Below are 16,791 nucleotides of genomic sequence, written 5' to 3' on the forward strand. Positions count from 1 at the left end.
TGGAATGTGCCTGTGGTGGTTAGCTCTCCTGGACCCTGGAGATGTGGGCCATGCCCTCACGGTGGAAGAGCAACAAGATAGAAGGAAGCTGGGGCCCTGACTGGGGCTGCCACATGAGCCCCAGCCTGTTTATGCTTGCAGCTGTTATGTCAAAGAGAAAGAATTGTCCCCGTTAAGCTAGGATTATGTTAGGTCTCTGTGTCAGCAGCTAATTAACACGTTGGGGGATAAACAGTTATGAAGTTCAAACAGTGTCAGCTGAGTGATATGAACAAGATGAGAAACATACTTTTAAAGGTATTTAATAAGACTTTTTTTTCAAATCAGTACAAAAATTTAAATACAAAAATGATTTGCTATTGACATGTCTCAAATCTATCATGGAAACTCAAAGTTACCAGTCTGTTCACCGTTCATGGTATTCTGGAAAATATTTGAGAACAGTCACCCACTACAGACATTCTTTTCCCCTGTGGGATGTCATCCTGCATTAAAACTCTGTATTTAAATAACAATATTGTCAGTTTGGTCCATTTCACATGGATAAGTTCTAGTTAATTTTGAATTAAATAGGGATTGTAGCACTATCCCTAGACTTTAGAACATGTGGTTGTTTCATCTGCTTTTACACTAAATGTGTTAACATGATGTGCAACATTCAAAAGGGAAACAGAGATACATAGATAATTATTTAAAACTCTTTTTAAATTAAATGGAGTAATTCATTTAGCTCTGAGATTAGCACCATTGTAGAATATACAGTATCTGGCATAGATTTTGCTCCTCCCCTGTCTAAAAGTTAGAAGCATATGCCTGATAATAAACACATGCGCGCATGCACGCGCACACACACGCACACACACACGCAATTGAGTAACAACCAATAAATAAGTTGGAAGGTATTTGAAAAGTGAAATTTGGTTTTGACTAAAGAGCTACTTTCTCTCTTGGTGGAAATAAAAAGCCCATACATGTACAGATAAATACAGTTTTATAAATCAGCTGATCTGACTTGCCTCCAAGCCATTTCAGTGCAGCTTTTCAGCAGACAGAGCCCAGTGGATCCATGTGGCTCTCATAGCCATCGGCCCAAAACCAGCATCCTCAAGACCAACCCAAAGAATATTTGGCCACATAAATGCTGTCTGCTTTGAAATTGAAGGTTGGGTGGGATATGTTTTTGATGGGAAAAGTTTGTCATATAATTAGCCATGAGTAAGAAACCACGTGGTAATGAACTCATTTCTCTTTTTAAGAAATTGAGAAGAAATGGTGCTTGTATACCATATAGGGAAAAGACACATATTAGGCTGAGGAGAATATTCTTGATGGTTAAAATGATTCAGATTTGACATAGACACAATTCCATGTGTGTTTATACCGTATTTATTTGTGTGTCTTCCCATCTGTACCTATCCCCTCATTTCATCACTCTTAACTTTGAGGTGTAGATACAAGACTCCACCACCATAGCCCCACATTATTACCCCCAGTGGCTTATAGTGTCGGCAGCAGACTCATAGCCAACTTGAAATGCTTTGTCTGTGTTTTGAGACCAGATCTGAATGTGCAAAGCAATTAGTATGTACCTAAATGAAAACCTGGAAAAAATTTACTTTTCTTTTTAAATTTGTATTGATTCCTGTACTTGTGGGGTGACATAAAAAGCATGGGCTGTCATTGCCCTCTGACATGTGGCTCTTCCACAGGTTGCTTCCTGCATTTTTAGTACCTACAGCAGGAAGTAATACATCTATTTTTTAATTTAAAACTTCAGAAATTATTTTTTCAAAAAAATTTATTTTCCTATGTAATTCTGAAACTGCCCCCTCTTTCCCCAAACAAAGGACAGCTTGGATTTAGGAAATTCACTTTGGAACTTCAGATGACACACCGATTTGTATGTATACTACACAGGGAAATTTCTTTGAAATTCAGTAGCTACTAAAAAGTACTGATATCCCCTTCGTGGGTGAAACCTCGTTGTAGTCATTTGTGTGTGTAGGCAAAGGAGGGGGATTATTATACGCATGTAAACACAATTAAGAACTGCTGTTTATAATGAACATTCCGCAAAACTGGAAAGTTATGAAGGGAGAGGGTTACTTTTTTTCTTATGACTTCCAGGTGTTTATATTAGTTGGGTCATAATGGAAATTACATGGAGACAACAAGAGAGAAAAAAAAAATCACAGGAAAAAAAAAACAAGCAAAAAGAACCCGTAAGGAATAAATGAGTTACTTCCTGCTCATGTCTCCCAGCTGGTTTGTTAGCTCCCTATGGGGCACTGTCTTAGGCCCCACAGAAGTGTCTCATCCAGTGCTAGGCACACAGAAGGCACGAGTAAATACACTACAGTTGTTCTTCTAGGGACACTAGACACACAATTCTGAGTAGAACTCTTGTTTTAAAAGACAGCCTCCGACAGGGGAGAAACATCCCTTGGAGTAAAGCTCTACCCTGGTTCTCTGTCCACGCCTCACTGGGGAAGAGCACTGCAGAGCTCTTCCACATCCCATGGCAAAGTGTCTGCACAAATACAGAGGAAATTATGCAAGTAAATACGGTATGTAATTGTTATCATTGACATTTCTTTAAGCCATATTTATAAATATTTTAAAGTAAACAGTATGAGCGAGTGACTTTCATTAGCTATGCTCTTTCATACTGGAACACTTTGATCTGAATAAGCAGGTTATCATGGAAGCACATAACATAAACAGCTAATACGATTCCAGTGGGTACAACACAAGTGTCAGTACTTGATACATAAATCTATCCCATCATTTTCAATCACAAGCTGCTGTGCAGAGCACTAAACATGCATCTTAGTTTTTATTTGTACACGATGGTTCAGACTTTCACTTAAATATAACTTTCCAACTATATAAATGTTTTGAAGCAATTATGTTTCCCATTTGGATTTTTTGGTGCATCCTTTTCTTTTCTTCTATTAAATTTCTCTCTTTTTTTCTTTCTCACATGGGATACAATAAATACCCTGAAAAAGAGGAATGGACGTACTGCCCGGCGTACAGTCCCGCAGCCTGTTCAGAGGGCATCTGGAGGAACACCCGGTCTCCGGGCCGGAGCAGCAGCACCGCGCTCCCGGATGCCTGGTCCAGGAAGCCCTTCTTGTACTCGTCATACGTGTACATCATGGGCTCGTTGTTCTTGAACAGAGCAACCCACACGTTGCCCCCCTTGCAGTGAACGTGGTATGCAAAGTAGTAGACCCCAGGGACCTCGCAGGTGAAGATGCCCGTCTGCGGGTTGTAGTTCTGTCTGCCGTTATAGAGCAGTTTGTCAAACTTCACTGGGGCCCCCACGGGTGGGAAAGGCGCAGTCAGCTCAGCGGTAAATGCAGGCATCTCGTAGGCTGGCCCTCCGTTCTTGCCTTTCTTAGCCCCATAGGCGTGGGGGGGTTTCACTCCGTCAATTCCCAGCCCCATATCTGGTAGATACTCTGCATGGGGTGGTGGTGTCGGGGGCATCACAGCTGGGAGTCCCGGGGGCCCTGGAGGGCCTGGGGGCCCTGGAAGGCCAGGCTGGCCTTGGGGACCAAGGGCACCAGGCTTCCCTGGGGCGCCATGAAGTCCTGCTACTCCGGGCTTCCCTACTCCAGGGAACCCAGGGGGCCCTGGGAGACCCGGTTCCCCTTTGGGGCCAGGAATTCCAGGTGGTCCAATGGGGCCACTCGGGCCTGAAATCCCTGGAATACCTGGGGGCCCCTGTAAGCCCTGGTCTCCTGGGATTCCTGGCTGTCCCTTTGGTCCAAGCAGCCCTGGGGCACCAGGGAGCCCTGGCAAACCTTTATGCCCAGCTTCCCCCTTGGGCCCTATGGGACCTGGCAAACCCCTCATGCCGGGGGGCCCCGCTTCACCAAGGAAACCTGGCTTTCCTGGGAAGCCTTGAAGCCCTGGCTCACCCTTGGGACCTAGTGGCCCCTGTGGCCCCACAGCCCCACCTTCTCCTTTGGGTCCGGGGAAACCGATAGCCCCTGGAGGGCCCATGGGACCTGGGATTCCAGGCAGGCCTGGCTCTCCTGGGGGGCCCCCCAGTCCAGGGGCACCTGTTGGTCCTTTCTCCCCTCTTGGTCCCAGAGCCCCAGGAAGACCCCCTATGCCCCTGTCGCCTTTGGGGCCTGGGAAGCCGGGTTTCCCGATCCCTGGAGGGCCTGGGGGTCCTGGCAGTCCTGGCAGTCCTTGCTCCCCTTTGCCACCTGGAAATCCTGGCTGCCCAGGGATCCCATCCTGGCCTGGTTTTCCAATTCCGGGCATCCCAGGAGGTCCTTGAAACCCTGGGACCCCTATAGGGCCTTGTGGCCCAGGTTCGCCTGGAGGGCCTGGCTTTCCCAGGGGGCCCTGGGGCCCAGGGAAGCCTGTCACTCCTGGTTTGCCCACTCCTGGAAGTCCTACAGGGCCGGGAGGGCCATGCATCCCTGGAGGACCCTTCAGGCCTGGCAGACCTGGCATCCCGAAGCCCTTCTCTCCTTTAGGACCCTGAAGGCCTGGAGGTCCTGGTGGTCCTCTGGGTCCTCGCTCACCTTTGGCACCTGGTTGCCCTGGTAACCCTGGCCCACCTGGCTTCCCAATGCCAGGAAGTCCGTGAGGCCCTGGAGGTCCTTGAGGTCCTGGGATCCCCATGCGTCCGATCTCCCCTTTGGGTCCAATTTCACCTTTGGCCCCGGGCATTCCCATGGCTCCTGGCTTTCCTGGCATTCCAGGCATACCTGGCTTTCCAATTCCTGGATATCCCTGTGGCCCTGGTTTTCCTTTGATTCCAGGTATCCCTTGACCTGGTAAACCAGGGGGCCCAGGTGGTCCTCTTGGGCCAGGCTCTCCACGGGGACCTTGCTCCCCCCGTAAACTGGCTAATGGTATTTCTGCTGGGAGAGGGGGGAGAGAGAGAGAAGGAGGGAGGGAGGGAGGGAGGGAGGGAGTGAGAGAGAGAGAGAGAGAGATTAATATTGATCATCCTTCACTTCAATCATTATTTAGTTCTGACACATTTGCCTATTACTTATCAAGAGGAAAGACTAGGAATAATGTGCTCGTGTTCCAGGACTGTATTATCAGTACTTAATGGACAAGCAGGCTGATAATTTCTTTGTCATATTTGAGATACTGTTTTGGGAACTGATATCTGTGGCTGCTTTTATCAGCATTAGTTAAGTAAAAAAGCTAAAAAGTAATGAAGAAACATTCTTCCTAGTACAAACTTGGAGATATTATGGTGTATTCACTATAAAGAGTTCAAAGAAGGACAAAGAAAAATCAAAGTTGCCTATAAGCCCACTACTCAGAGATAATCGCTTGACATTTATCTGTATTTCCATCTCATGTGTTCTATATATATGTACGTATGTATGTATATATATGTGTGTGTGTATATATATATATATGTGTGTGTGTGTGTGTATTTTAAACAATGTTGGAGTCATTTTTATTTTTTCTATTTTTTCCCTATTTAATGTTATACTCTATTTTTCTATGTCCTTGAATTTTAAATATAATATATGGAAAAATAATGTTTCTTCTTGTGCTGAAATATACTATGATGTACAGGATGACGGTCATTATCATGTAGACTCAGGGAAGAATAGAAGCATTTTAATTTTATTTTGTATGTGGTTTAATAACATCTTAAACATCTGTCCTCTAGAGTCAAATCGATGTGTTTAATTTCTTTAATATGCTGTAGGATTTCCTAAGCCTCAAATATTAATTCTTCAATTTAATAAGTTACTTCTCACTTGCAAATTTGGTTTTTAAACAGGAGTAGTTGAATAAGGTATTTTAGGATGATAAACAGTGCAGAAAAGGAGTTAAGCTGGGATTAGGAGCAGGAAGCTCAGCTTCTCTTTCTGGCCTTGAAATGAGATCTTGACTGGGTCACTTAAGCTATCAGCATCCCTGCTTGCCTGTCTGTACAGCAAGAATAATACACCCACACTACAAGATTAGAAAATAGATGTGAAAGGCGTTATGCTTTCTCGAATTGTTATCAAAATACAAAGCACATGTAATTATATTGATTATGCTATGCCTTTCAGAGAAACACAACTCTGGATCTCTCATGCTACTGGGAGTAAGGAATAACATAAAGAAAGGAAATTCATTGTCCCAACCATTAGTTGCATCTTAATCCTGACCATTGTATTTTTCACTGAGCTACTGTCAGGGAACAAAATAGAACCACAGAACTCATATATTTTCCAAATTCCTCAGTTGCAATCTGGTACCCATCTGAATAAGTACAGGAAGTTTCAAAATCCAGGCAGGCCATTCAAGAAAGGAAGGAAAACAAATGACTGAGATAATCCCCTAAGTGGAATATCAGCTCCTAAAGGGAAGAAAACTGGAAATAACTTCTTTTATGCTAATAGGATTACTACTGTACAATTAGGGTGTGCTCTTTCTAAGCAGGAACTGTGTAGCTCCTATATCAAGAGAGTGTCTGGGGCAGGGTCACATCACATTCATCAGGAATCCCTAATGTCTAGCACGTGCCTGGAGTATATTCTGTTCTTCCTTAGGTTTTGTTGAACTGTAGCAACTCAAAGTTTTTATGGTACTTTAGCATTTATTTAGTACTTACCTTACGTCATAGACTCTCTCAATAATCCTACTTTACAAACGAAGAAAAGTAGTTTCAAAGAGGTTAAACGACTAGGTTTCTCTCCTCTCTGGCCTCTAGGCACTCAGGCCTATTAGCACCAAATCCAGTAGTTCCCCAGAAGCAGAGCTTCCTGCTTTTGGAGGGACCATTGGGAATGGCCTCCACCGCCTCAAAGGGAATTGCTACTCTGATTGCAATTCCTTTCCTGCGAGTGCTAGGTTTCCTACGTTTCTTATAAACCAACTGAGTTTATAAGAAAATGTCTCTCGGGAATTCCCTGGTGGCCCAGTGGTTAAAACTCTGTGCTCTCACTGCCAAGGGCCCGGGTTCAATCCTTGGTCGGGGAACTAAGATTCCACAAGCCACGCGGTGTGGCCAAAAAAAAAAAAAAAAAAAAGACAAAACAATTTTAAAAAAAGAAAATGTCTCTCACAGTGATAGGCATTTTGCTGGTGTTGAATAACTAATGAATATGCCTAGAAAGTAATGGAGAGATTTTCAGGTATCATCATCTCTAGGTAGGTATATAGTCTGTACTCTTCAGGCTCCTTCTGTAGATTTATTGATTGACATGTGTAACAACTTAATTAGAGCAGTCTTAAAAACACATTCATCTGGCACCTAGTTTACAAAGTGCTTTCATATGATTTTTTTTTTTTTTAACACAGCAGGTTCTTATAACATTGCTCTCCTAGTTCTGAAGACTGACGTCACTTCTTTTTTTTTTTTCCACTGCTATATCCCTTAGCATTTTGGCTCAGAGCCTGACACAAAAAGAGATGCTCATTAGTTGCTGTATGTTTGAATAAAGAAATAATGAGTAAGGGACTAAACTTATTTGTTATTAAGTATGTTTTTTGTCGTTTGATGCTGTTGAAATAAGAAAGCACAACATACAATAATTTTGTCTTTCTTCAAGACCTGAACTTTTCAAGGATAGGGTTTAGAACACAGTAGGCAGTTAATGAATGTCAGTCACACATGCTAAAAGAAAAATGTCTAAAATTTAGCTCTCCCCACCCGCAGTGTATTGTTTAGGGTTTTGGAAAGCTGCTGTCTTACAGCAGAACCGAAGTATGTTACCTTTGCCTTTCTTGGGTGCTGCTTCCTTGCCCATTCTTGGTGCCGGCTGAATTTCCTTCATATATTGGGGTAGATGTGGATACTCTTTGCCATACTGCATGTGGGGCAGCTCCTTGCCCACGTTAAGGCCATCTTTACCCAAAGGCATGTGAGGTACTTGCTGGCCCAGGGGCTGGTATTGCGGAATTTGTGGTGGAATCTGAGGAGGAATTTGAGGTGGCAGCGGCTTGATGCCATAGTAGGCACCAGCTTGGATGAGCCGGACGGAACCCAGGGAAATGGTAAGCAGTACTCCCAGCAGCTGCAGAAGGGCAGGTGGACCAGCCATCACCTGTGGAGGAAGGTACGCACCAACATGGTGAAAACCAGCAGGCCAGGTGACCGGAGTTTACTTAGAGAAAGAAGGGAGAAAAAAAGAAAAGGAATCATGGTTTTTATTAGCAGAACTTCATGAGTGGAAGACAAATGGAAGGGAGGATGTCACCTTTCAATAGAAAACAAACAGACAGAACCCAGGAAAGAGTAGGATCTATCAAATGAAGGCAGCTGGTGGGATTGTAAGCTATGGGGAGACTGCTGGTTGTCCCTGAACATGAACTCTGCCCTCTTCCATAGTATTGGCACCCCTGACTTTCAGCTGGAACAGAGCAAGCCTAGAATGAAGACATTTCATTTAGATGTGGCCATGTGACAAAGTTCTGGTCTGTTGGGTGTAGTTGTAATGGGTGCAACTTCCAAGAATGCTCCTTAAGGGGAGTGAGCATGTTCTTCCTCTTGCTTCTTCCCACTGGCTGGAACGTGGATATATATTACCCGGAAACGGGCCAGACACCATGAACCATGGAGTGAAAGCTGTGCATTGAGGATGGTAGAGCAACAAGCTAGAAGAAACCTGAGCCTTGGTTGAACTTGGAGGCGCCATATATTGATATTAATCCTTAAGTTTGGAATTTGTTTACACAAGAGAGAAATAAAGATTTACCTTCTTTAAGCCATTGTTATTTTGGGTGCCATACATTTGCACTGAACTTAATCCTAACAGATAGAATAGATTCTCCAAAATGAAGTGGCAAGTCATACTTTGTTAGTAAGTGCTGAAATTCTATATTCTATTGTAAATGGAAACAGTTAATAATTTATAGGCTTTATGCAGGGGAGCAGTAGTTTTTCATATGTCAGATGTCCTTTGGCTGCTTTGGTGTGGTCATAAACGTATAAAGGTTAAAGAACAAACAACAACAACAATAAAAACCGAAGATATCTTCTGAATTGGAAAGAAGGTACTTCATGTGACAGCCCCAAAATGTCATTTAAAAAAAAATCATCATAATTATGTACATACAGGGATACCATTTCTTTCTTCTAATTATGTACTATGAAGTCATTTGTTCAGAATTAGGTTAATTGGACCTGGAGATCATTAAAGTTTATCTTTGTACTATTATCAAGAAAGGAGTTTACAAAGCAAATTTGTTGTATAAATAAGATAGAGATGTTTACTCACAAGAATAACCTGTTTTTAAGCCTTTTAATAGCACCCTTTGCAAGTTAGTAATTAGTAGAATAAATATAAATGAGGTCTATCTGTTTATAAAAAACAGCTTGAGATCTGTTTATAAAAAACAGCTTGTTTATAAAAAACAGCAGGGTTGAAGACCCAACAGCCCAGGGAACTGCAGTTTTCACAAATTCCCGCTAGAGGGCAAGTGTGGTACACATCGACGTCTGCTCAATTACCCGGAGGTCCTAAAACTACACATAAGGCTTTGCTCCCACATCTTATAGAGGGACTTAACGAAAATCTGAATCCTAAATGGAGTGTCATCATAATGCTGCAGAGAGAGAGATGGGACGTGGCGGGGTGGGGGGAGGGGGGGAATTGGGGGTATGGAGAAAGAAGTGGCAAGTTTCTCACAACTTTTAATGTAAATGTCTTCTGGAAAACTTTGAGTAAACTTGAGTAAATAATTTAATTCAGTAACTAACTGAGTAAATAATTTAAGTTCCATTCTCCTAAGAGTTTGTTTTCTTTGCTTCTGCCTTACTTAATTCTGGATCATAGTTTTCCACTTCTTAGAAAATGTGGGTTGACTTTGCAACATCGTATTCAAGAGTAATGCCAAGAGTATGAACAGGCTACAGAAGAATTGGTTAATAAAAAGCACCTAAGAAAATATTTAGTAAAAATCTCCACCATGAAATTCACTGCATTACAATTTTTCTAAATATACTAACTAATCATTTTTTCCCCTTTGGGGTGAAAATGAAGAAACATCTGTCAGCAAAATGATTTATAAAACTTTCTCTATTTCATAAATCAGAGTAGTCTTTGAGAACTATTTGTTTCAAGTGTACTCTAAATGGGAGAAGATAGAAAGCTGTTATTTTATGTCCTTATATGAATGATTAATTGTTATAAACCATTTGGAAAGAGCCACAAAATTAATATTGATTTATACTCAATAGTCAAATTTATTTTAGATGGAAAAAGAACATCTGTTGTAAGTACTCAACAGTAGTTTATTGAGTACTTACGAGACACAATGAGAGACCCACCCAGGGATTACAAAGATGACTATAATATGGTCAATAGGCCCTGCCCTCAAGGAGCTTACACTTCTTTAGTAGGAGTGACAGATGTGTAAACTATTAATGAGTAGCAAAGGATATCGGGGGAAAAAGTAAATTTTCCTCTCACTTCTGTTCTTTAGTATCTAAAATCCTTTCCCTTTGAAGTAACAACATTTCCCATTTTCCTTCATGTTTTCCCAGAGATATTCTCTGAATATGCACACCCATTTAAGACAAATTACAGCCTGTTCTACACACCACTGTTCCTTACTTTTTATACTCATAAGACCAGAACTTCATCTTAATTTTGTGTATCTGAACAGATCCCTTCAACTTCTTTATTTGTTAAAAATAAGACTCAGTTGTTCTCTAAGCCCCATCTGACTCTAACATTCAATGTCTAAGGCAGTCACGAGAGAGCTGACAGTGGTAATATCTGGTGATGTGTAGCCTGGGATTTAATTCTATCTTTGGGGGTTAATGAGTTTCACTATTAAACCCTGAACTTGGAGTGATAATAGACAGCATGCTTGGTCCTTCACCCTTCCTTCAATTCAGTGGCTGTGTTGGATTTACTTAATAATCTTCAAACCAGGACAGTCTAATGAAACACTGGAAAATTGGAAGGGGGCGAAATGCTTGGAAGAAGACCAGTTGAATACCAAAGGCTCACTGGGATTCTGCTCTACTACAATTATTTCCTCTCATAGGCTTGGCCTTTCTCTCCTGAAAACTACCTCTTTCAGTCTGCCATCTGCCGTTTCTCTGGATCTTTATTTAAATAAACTTCATTCAGTTTTAGCTTGAATATTTATGTAGGGGCCCTGGTTAGAATTTACCACTTGACTTATCCTTACTCATTTCCCTCTTGTCCCTGAGGACATTTTTGGTGATCAAAGTGGTGTGGAGATTCTCCCCAAATCACTCAAAAGAACATCAGATTTGTGTAACACTGTACAAACACCTGGTGGGAAGAAGGAGCCTCAGAATTCCTGCTGGGGAGAAATGGTGGTAGTGGGTTTTCTTGCCTCTTTTTTGTTTTTCTAAGGATGTAGAACACAATAATGCTGTGAGTTCTATTTGATGTGTTCTTGGATTTCTATTTGATAACCAGTATGTGGTGTGTGTGTGCTTGAGTACATGTGAACATAAACATACATACTGTGTGTGAACACTGGATCTTTGCCAGCCAGGCTAGCTTAGTGATGGGTGTCATGTCATACAGGAAGCGCACTGTAGAGGAAACCAAAAGGCAGGAGTTGCGTTGTAGCTCTGCCATTCACTATGTTTATGACTTTCTGCAAGTCCCTTATCTTCACTGAGCCTCAGTTTCCTTGCTTATAAAACAGAAATTATAATCTCTGACTCTCCCACAGTGCTGTTCAAGGGCACAAATGATACTATGAATTCTTTGTAAGCCGAAAAGCACTCCTCACATTTGTTATTATTAATGGAGTGTGACCAAAAAGACAAATCAAAACCAACTGAAATGTCAAAGACTTTTCAAAGAAGGATACTAGCCAAAGTAAATGTGAGGTTAACTGCAATAATGATAAACCTAACATGAATAAAACAATAATGGCCATTCAAATGTACTTGTTAAAAATGGCAAAAAAGAACAGCTGAACCAAGGCAGTTATTCATTCTGGGGTCAGAGTCACCAGTCCTAATAATTTTGAACAGCCCTAAATGGTTCCCTATATTTGGGCAGGGCTGCAGAGAGTTTGTTTCCTCATGTGATCTATAATGTATATAACAGAGTAATGTGATATATATTATTTTAGACGCTCCTCAGCATTTTATTTGTATGTTGATCCGCATGAGATTTTGGCTTACTGTCTGAAAGAATGTTTAAGTATTTAAACCTTCAATCCTTGCCCTAAATCCAACTTTCCCTTTCACATGGGACAGCTTTCCCTTTCCCTTTCCCAGCATGTCTGTATTTGTGTATGTGTGTGCATGTGTGTCCATGTTGTGTGTGGTGTGGACAAGCCTCTCTCATCTGCTGCCGGGTGGCCCTGCTCTGTGCCCCCTACTTGCCCCCTCACACAGAGTTTGTAGTTTCTCAAGGCTTCAGATTCACCACACCTAAAACAAGGGAAAGTCACTCAGTATCCTACTCCTCCAATATTCACCAGAATTGTTTTCTTGGCTTTTCCATGCCTCTCAAAGAAAATTCTCTCCCGATTGATTGCTTTTCTCAGGGAAATTCATTCACTAGATACAGATATTTATGGTATACCTGCTAACTGTTACAAACTGTTCTGGGGATTAGAGAAAGAGGTGAATTAGAGAGGTAAGTCCCTGATCTCATTGAACTCACATTCTAGTGTGGGAAGACATGTAATTAACAAAAATAAATTTTGTAATCTCAGATTTAAGTGCTGTGAAGAAAATAAAGCAGGGGAAAGGGCTTGAAAATGGCTTGGGGTGGCAGATGCTGTTTTGGAAGGATGGTGGGGGAAGACCTCTCTGAGGAAGTAAATTTTGGATAGAGGTGCGGAGGTTGAAAGGTTTATTTATCTCTCTTAAGACACAATACTGGAAAAAAGAGTCTTATTAATGACAACAGTAGCTGTATGTGCCATTCATTAATGTAAACCCCTGTTTCAAGACTCTATTCCTCATCTATGTCAGTCCTCATTTTGACCTCTTTTTTCATGGTATTCTTTTTTTTCTGGAGGATTCTTATTCTTTTTAAACCCCTCTCCATATTTCAACCCTACTGTATTGGTTTGCTGGGGCTGCAATAAAAAAGTACCCCCAGACTGAGTGGCTCAAACAACAGAAATTTATTTCCTCACAATTCTGGAGGCTAGAAGTCCAAGATAAATGTATTGGTAGGGTGGGTTTCTTCTGAGGCCTCTCTCCTTGGCTTGTAGATGGCCATCTACTCCCTGCGTCTTCACATGGTCTTTCCTCTGCATGTCTGTGTCCTAATCTCCCCTTCTTATAAGGACACCAGTCATATTAGATTAGGGCCTACCGTTAATTTCCTCCTTAAAGACCCTATCTCCAAATGCAGTCACATTCTGAAGTACGGGGAATTGGGACTTCAACATATGATTTGGGGGGACACAACTCAGCCCGTAACACCTACCATTCCTCCAGACCAACTCAATTCCTACTTCTTCTGTAAAGTCTTCACTACCTACCTCCTCAAACATCATTATTCTGCTAGTACTACTGAAAGTTTAACACAAAGTTAAATATAAAAAAAAAAAGTTTTGTATCAAACTTAGCATTATCTCAGCATACTTTTTTATCTGCTCATTACAATGAAAAACCCAGATTTTTAATATTTTATTTCAAATTGGCTTTGTCATCATTTAAAACTTTGACATGTTCACTTACAAATGAGAATTGTGTTTTTAACATTTTGAGGATTATGCTTTGATGGGGACACAAACTAAATAAAATCATAAATGTACGGTGTGCTGGATGATATGGAGAAAAACAAAGGAGAGGGTGGGTAAGGATGTTGAGGTGGTGCTCTTTGAAACACACTTTACTGTAGAAACTGAGCCTTCTGCGTTTGGATGGGCTGGCACCTGGGTTTTAAAGGAAGATAGAAACAACTCTAAATAATAGAGGGTATGGAAAGTTGGCCTTCTGGGGGATTCCGGAGGAGATTAAGTGTGATTGCCGCGTGGCAAAGAGTCAGAGAAAAGATCTCCAATGGAGGAGCAGTCAAGAAAGGAAAAAGTCTTTTCAATTGAACTTTTTGTGTTTATAATAGGATACATATTGTAAGTTCCCTCCTTCATTTCCTCAGAGATGAAGAAACTCTAATTCTTCTGATGATACCTTCAGAAAACCTAATTCTTTGGGGGGAATGGATTTTTTTGGGGTAGGTCGAAGAATGGTTTAGTGCTGTTCCATATTAGCATTGGGCAAAATCAGTGACTGTATTTAGAAAACCAGAACCAGAGGATGGCTAGGGGAGGAAAGGCAATAAACATCAAAGTTATAATAATATTAGCTACGTTTTTGAGTACTTACTTTCTGCCAGCACCATGAACATACTTCAAATACATATGATTAATCCTTTGTCCACTTACTAGGTCTTTTTTTTTTTTTTTTTTTTTTGACACTAAACTCTCAAATGATATCTCCCCATCCTGTATTTATACAGTTGATTATTTTACTGAAATTCAAGACTGTTACATTCCAAGTTAGAAAGTTTAAATTCTTATTTGAAAAGACAAAAATCATACGATATCACTTACTTGTGGAATCTAAAAACTGACACAAGTAAGCTTATTTACAAAACAGAAATGGACTCACAGACATAGAAATCAAACTTATGGTTGGTTACCAAAGGGGAAAGGGGGGGAGGGGATAAATTAGGAGTTTGGGATTAAAATATACATACTACTATACATAAAATAGATAACCAACAAGGACCTACTGTATAGCACAGGGAACTATACTAAATATCTTGTAATAACCTATAATGGAAAAGAATCTGAAAAAGAATATATATATAAATATATATATATAAGTTACATGTATAAATTTTATATATGTATATAAACTGAATCACTTTGCTCTATCCCTGAAACTAACACATTGTAAATCAACTATATTTCAATAAAAATTTTAAAAAAGTAATTCTCATTTGATTATTGTTAGGAGATATCATCAATACATTAGATAACAAGGTACAGATCTAATTATATGTCCACTTTTCTCCATCTTGTCCTCCAAATTCCAAGGCTGCCTTTTTCATTGAAATAAAGAATTTCCCTGTATATAGGAGAAGATCCTGGACTGGATCCCTTACTTTGTGCTTTGTGGACTAGGGACACAAGCTTGGAAGGTATTAAGGAAGTCAAGGTGAATATGCTGAGATGGATCCCAAAGAAATTAAACCATCAGATATTAGTCAATCAATCCAGTGAAGGCAGTTGGGCAAAAATATCCAATAAGCATTCATTAGTTTTAGTCAGTCTACCCAATTACACCTATTAGGACTGATACATGTATAAAACTGAACTTGACCATGTGCTTCACTGATGAATCCTGAATTTTGCTATAGTTAAGAGGAGCCAACAGCCCCACCACTTAGCTATGGGCAGAGCATGACCTCTTGGGACCTACAGAACTTGAGATGTCAATTAGGTTGTGTCCTCAGCTCTAGAAATGGGCCACCCACGTAACCCCTCTGAAATGGATGGCCAACTGCCACATTCCAAAAGTTCTCCAGAAGAGGAGATTTCACAACATTCCCTGGTAACCAACTGCAGGATTCACAGACTACATTTCCTAATATCTAATCTGAATCTTTCTTGCTGAAATTTAAGCTCATTTCCTCTTTTCTAGTCTCAAAGGAGGTGGGAAACATCTGGAGAATATTTTTCTTAAAATAATAGTTCACATACTTGAAGTCTGCAATTAACTCCTTTTGTTTCTCTAACTGGAATCATGTCAGCTGCCAAAGAGTTTATAAAACACTTGAGAGAACCCCTAAAAGGAAAGTTCTAAAGTGGAACCCTTTTTTCGTTTTTAGCTTTTCTTCCCATAATATGAAGGCATCATTGTTTGCAGAGCACAGAGCACCTAAGTGCTGGTTCTGACCTAAGCAAGTCACTTACTCTGAGTGGGCATCAGTTTCCTCATCTGCAGAACAGGGACATTGGCTAAATGACCTCAAGGTCCCCTCTAGTTCTAAAACTCTATGGTAGCTGTGAACATGAACAACAAATCCACACTTCATGGACAAATGATTTCATGAATGTACATGCTTAAGCCTTTTGGACGTCATCTCACACTTCCAGTTACTTTTCAGCATTTCACTCCCCCCACCTTCTACAGGTGGAGATGGAGGGAGAAGGGTCTGAACAGCCCCCCTGCAAGTATCCCTCTGATGAAAGAAGCTGTACCTGACAAGAAACCAAAGAAAGAACCTAAATAAGAAAAAATTTACAGACAAAAACATGATTTATAACCTCTTTTATACCATATTCGAAGATTGACTAAAAATTGAAGCTTATTGAGAAATCTTTAAAAAGTGGCTGCAAATGATAAAACCTCCCTACAATGTATAGGCTCAAAATGTCCCCCAGAGTCATTCAGCAAGTATCGATGCATGCCTCCGGTCATAGGAATGACAAATGAATACAAAGTATGCACCTTGGGAAGGCTAAGTAGGAAGTGAATAGGATGATGTAGTCGTTTTTTGGAGCTATAATGTGCATTTTTTAAGAAAAATGGAAGATTCAAAATTTAGAGGCAGCTCTATAGTAAAGCAGGCAAAGATGAGGGCTTCCCAAGAATAAGGCCCTCCCCATTCCATGGGCCCAGCGATGTGCAGCAAGGCAGATTCCTTCCTGGTGTGACTGAGAAGGGCTGGAGAGAACTCTACCATTCACATGAGCATCTTTCTGCCTTCTTGGCACTACTACAGCTTGTAAATGACACAATGTAAAATAACGGTGTTTTCAGGCCTTTGCAAGGGAGAGACGTGTGAGGAAGTCTCATCTAATGTAAATCACTGAACTGGACATTGTAAA

General features: G+C 40.9%; 2 protein-coding genes across 6 annotated transcripts in view; one reads left to right on the forward strand and one right to left on the reverse strand.

Moving 5' to 3' along the window:
• The window catches only part of LOC309660108 (uncharacterized protein), a 69,870-nt gene that overhangs the window by 14,019 nt on the left and 39,060 nt on the right, over window positions 1-16,791 (forward strand). The window lies entirely within an intron of this gene.
• COL8A1 (collagen type VIII alpha 1 chain) overlaps window positions 287-16,791 on the reverse strand; it is a 156,061-nt gene continuing 139,556 nt past the window's right edge. For 2 of the 4 annotated variants that reach the window (XM_082460418.1, XM_082460417.1), the window contains 2 exons: window positions 7,706-8,036; window positions 287-4,886 (listed from right to left, as the gene is read on the reverse strand). In XM_082460418.1, the coding sequence (XP_082316544.1) occupies window positions 2,980-4,886; window positions 7,706-8,033 (2,235 nt within the window). In that variant the 5' untranslated portion in view covers window positions 8,034-8,036 and the 3' untranslated portion in view covers window positions 287-2,979. Of the gene's footprint in view, window positions 4,890-7,705; window positions 8,037-16,791 lie in introns of all 4 variants that reach the window. The other 2 variants (XM_082460416.1, XM_082460415.1) reach the window with 1 other exon arrangement.

The sequence above is a fragment of the Balaenoptera physalus genome (genome assembly GCF_965194825.1).
Source record: "Balaenoptera physalus genome assembly, chromosome: 4".
Lineage (NCBI taxonomy): Eukaryota > Metazoa > Chordata > Mammalia > Artiodactyla > Balaenopteridae > Balaenoptera > Balaenoptera physalus.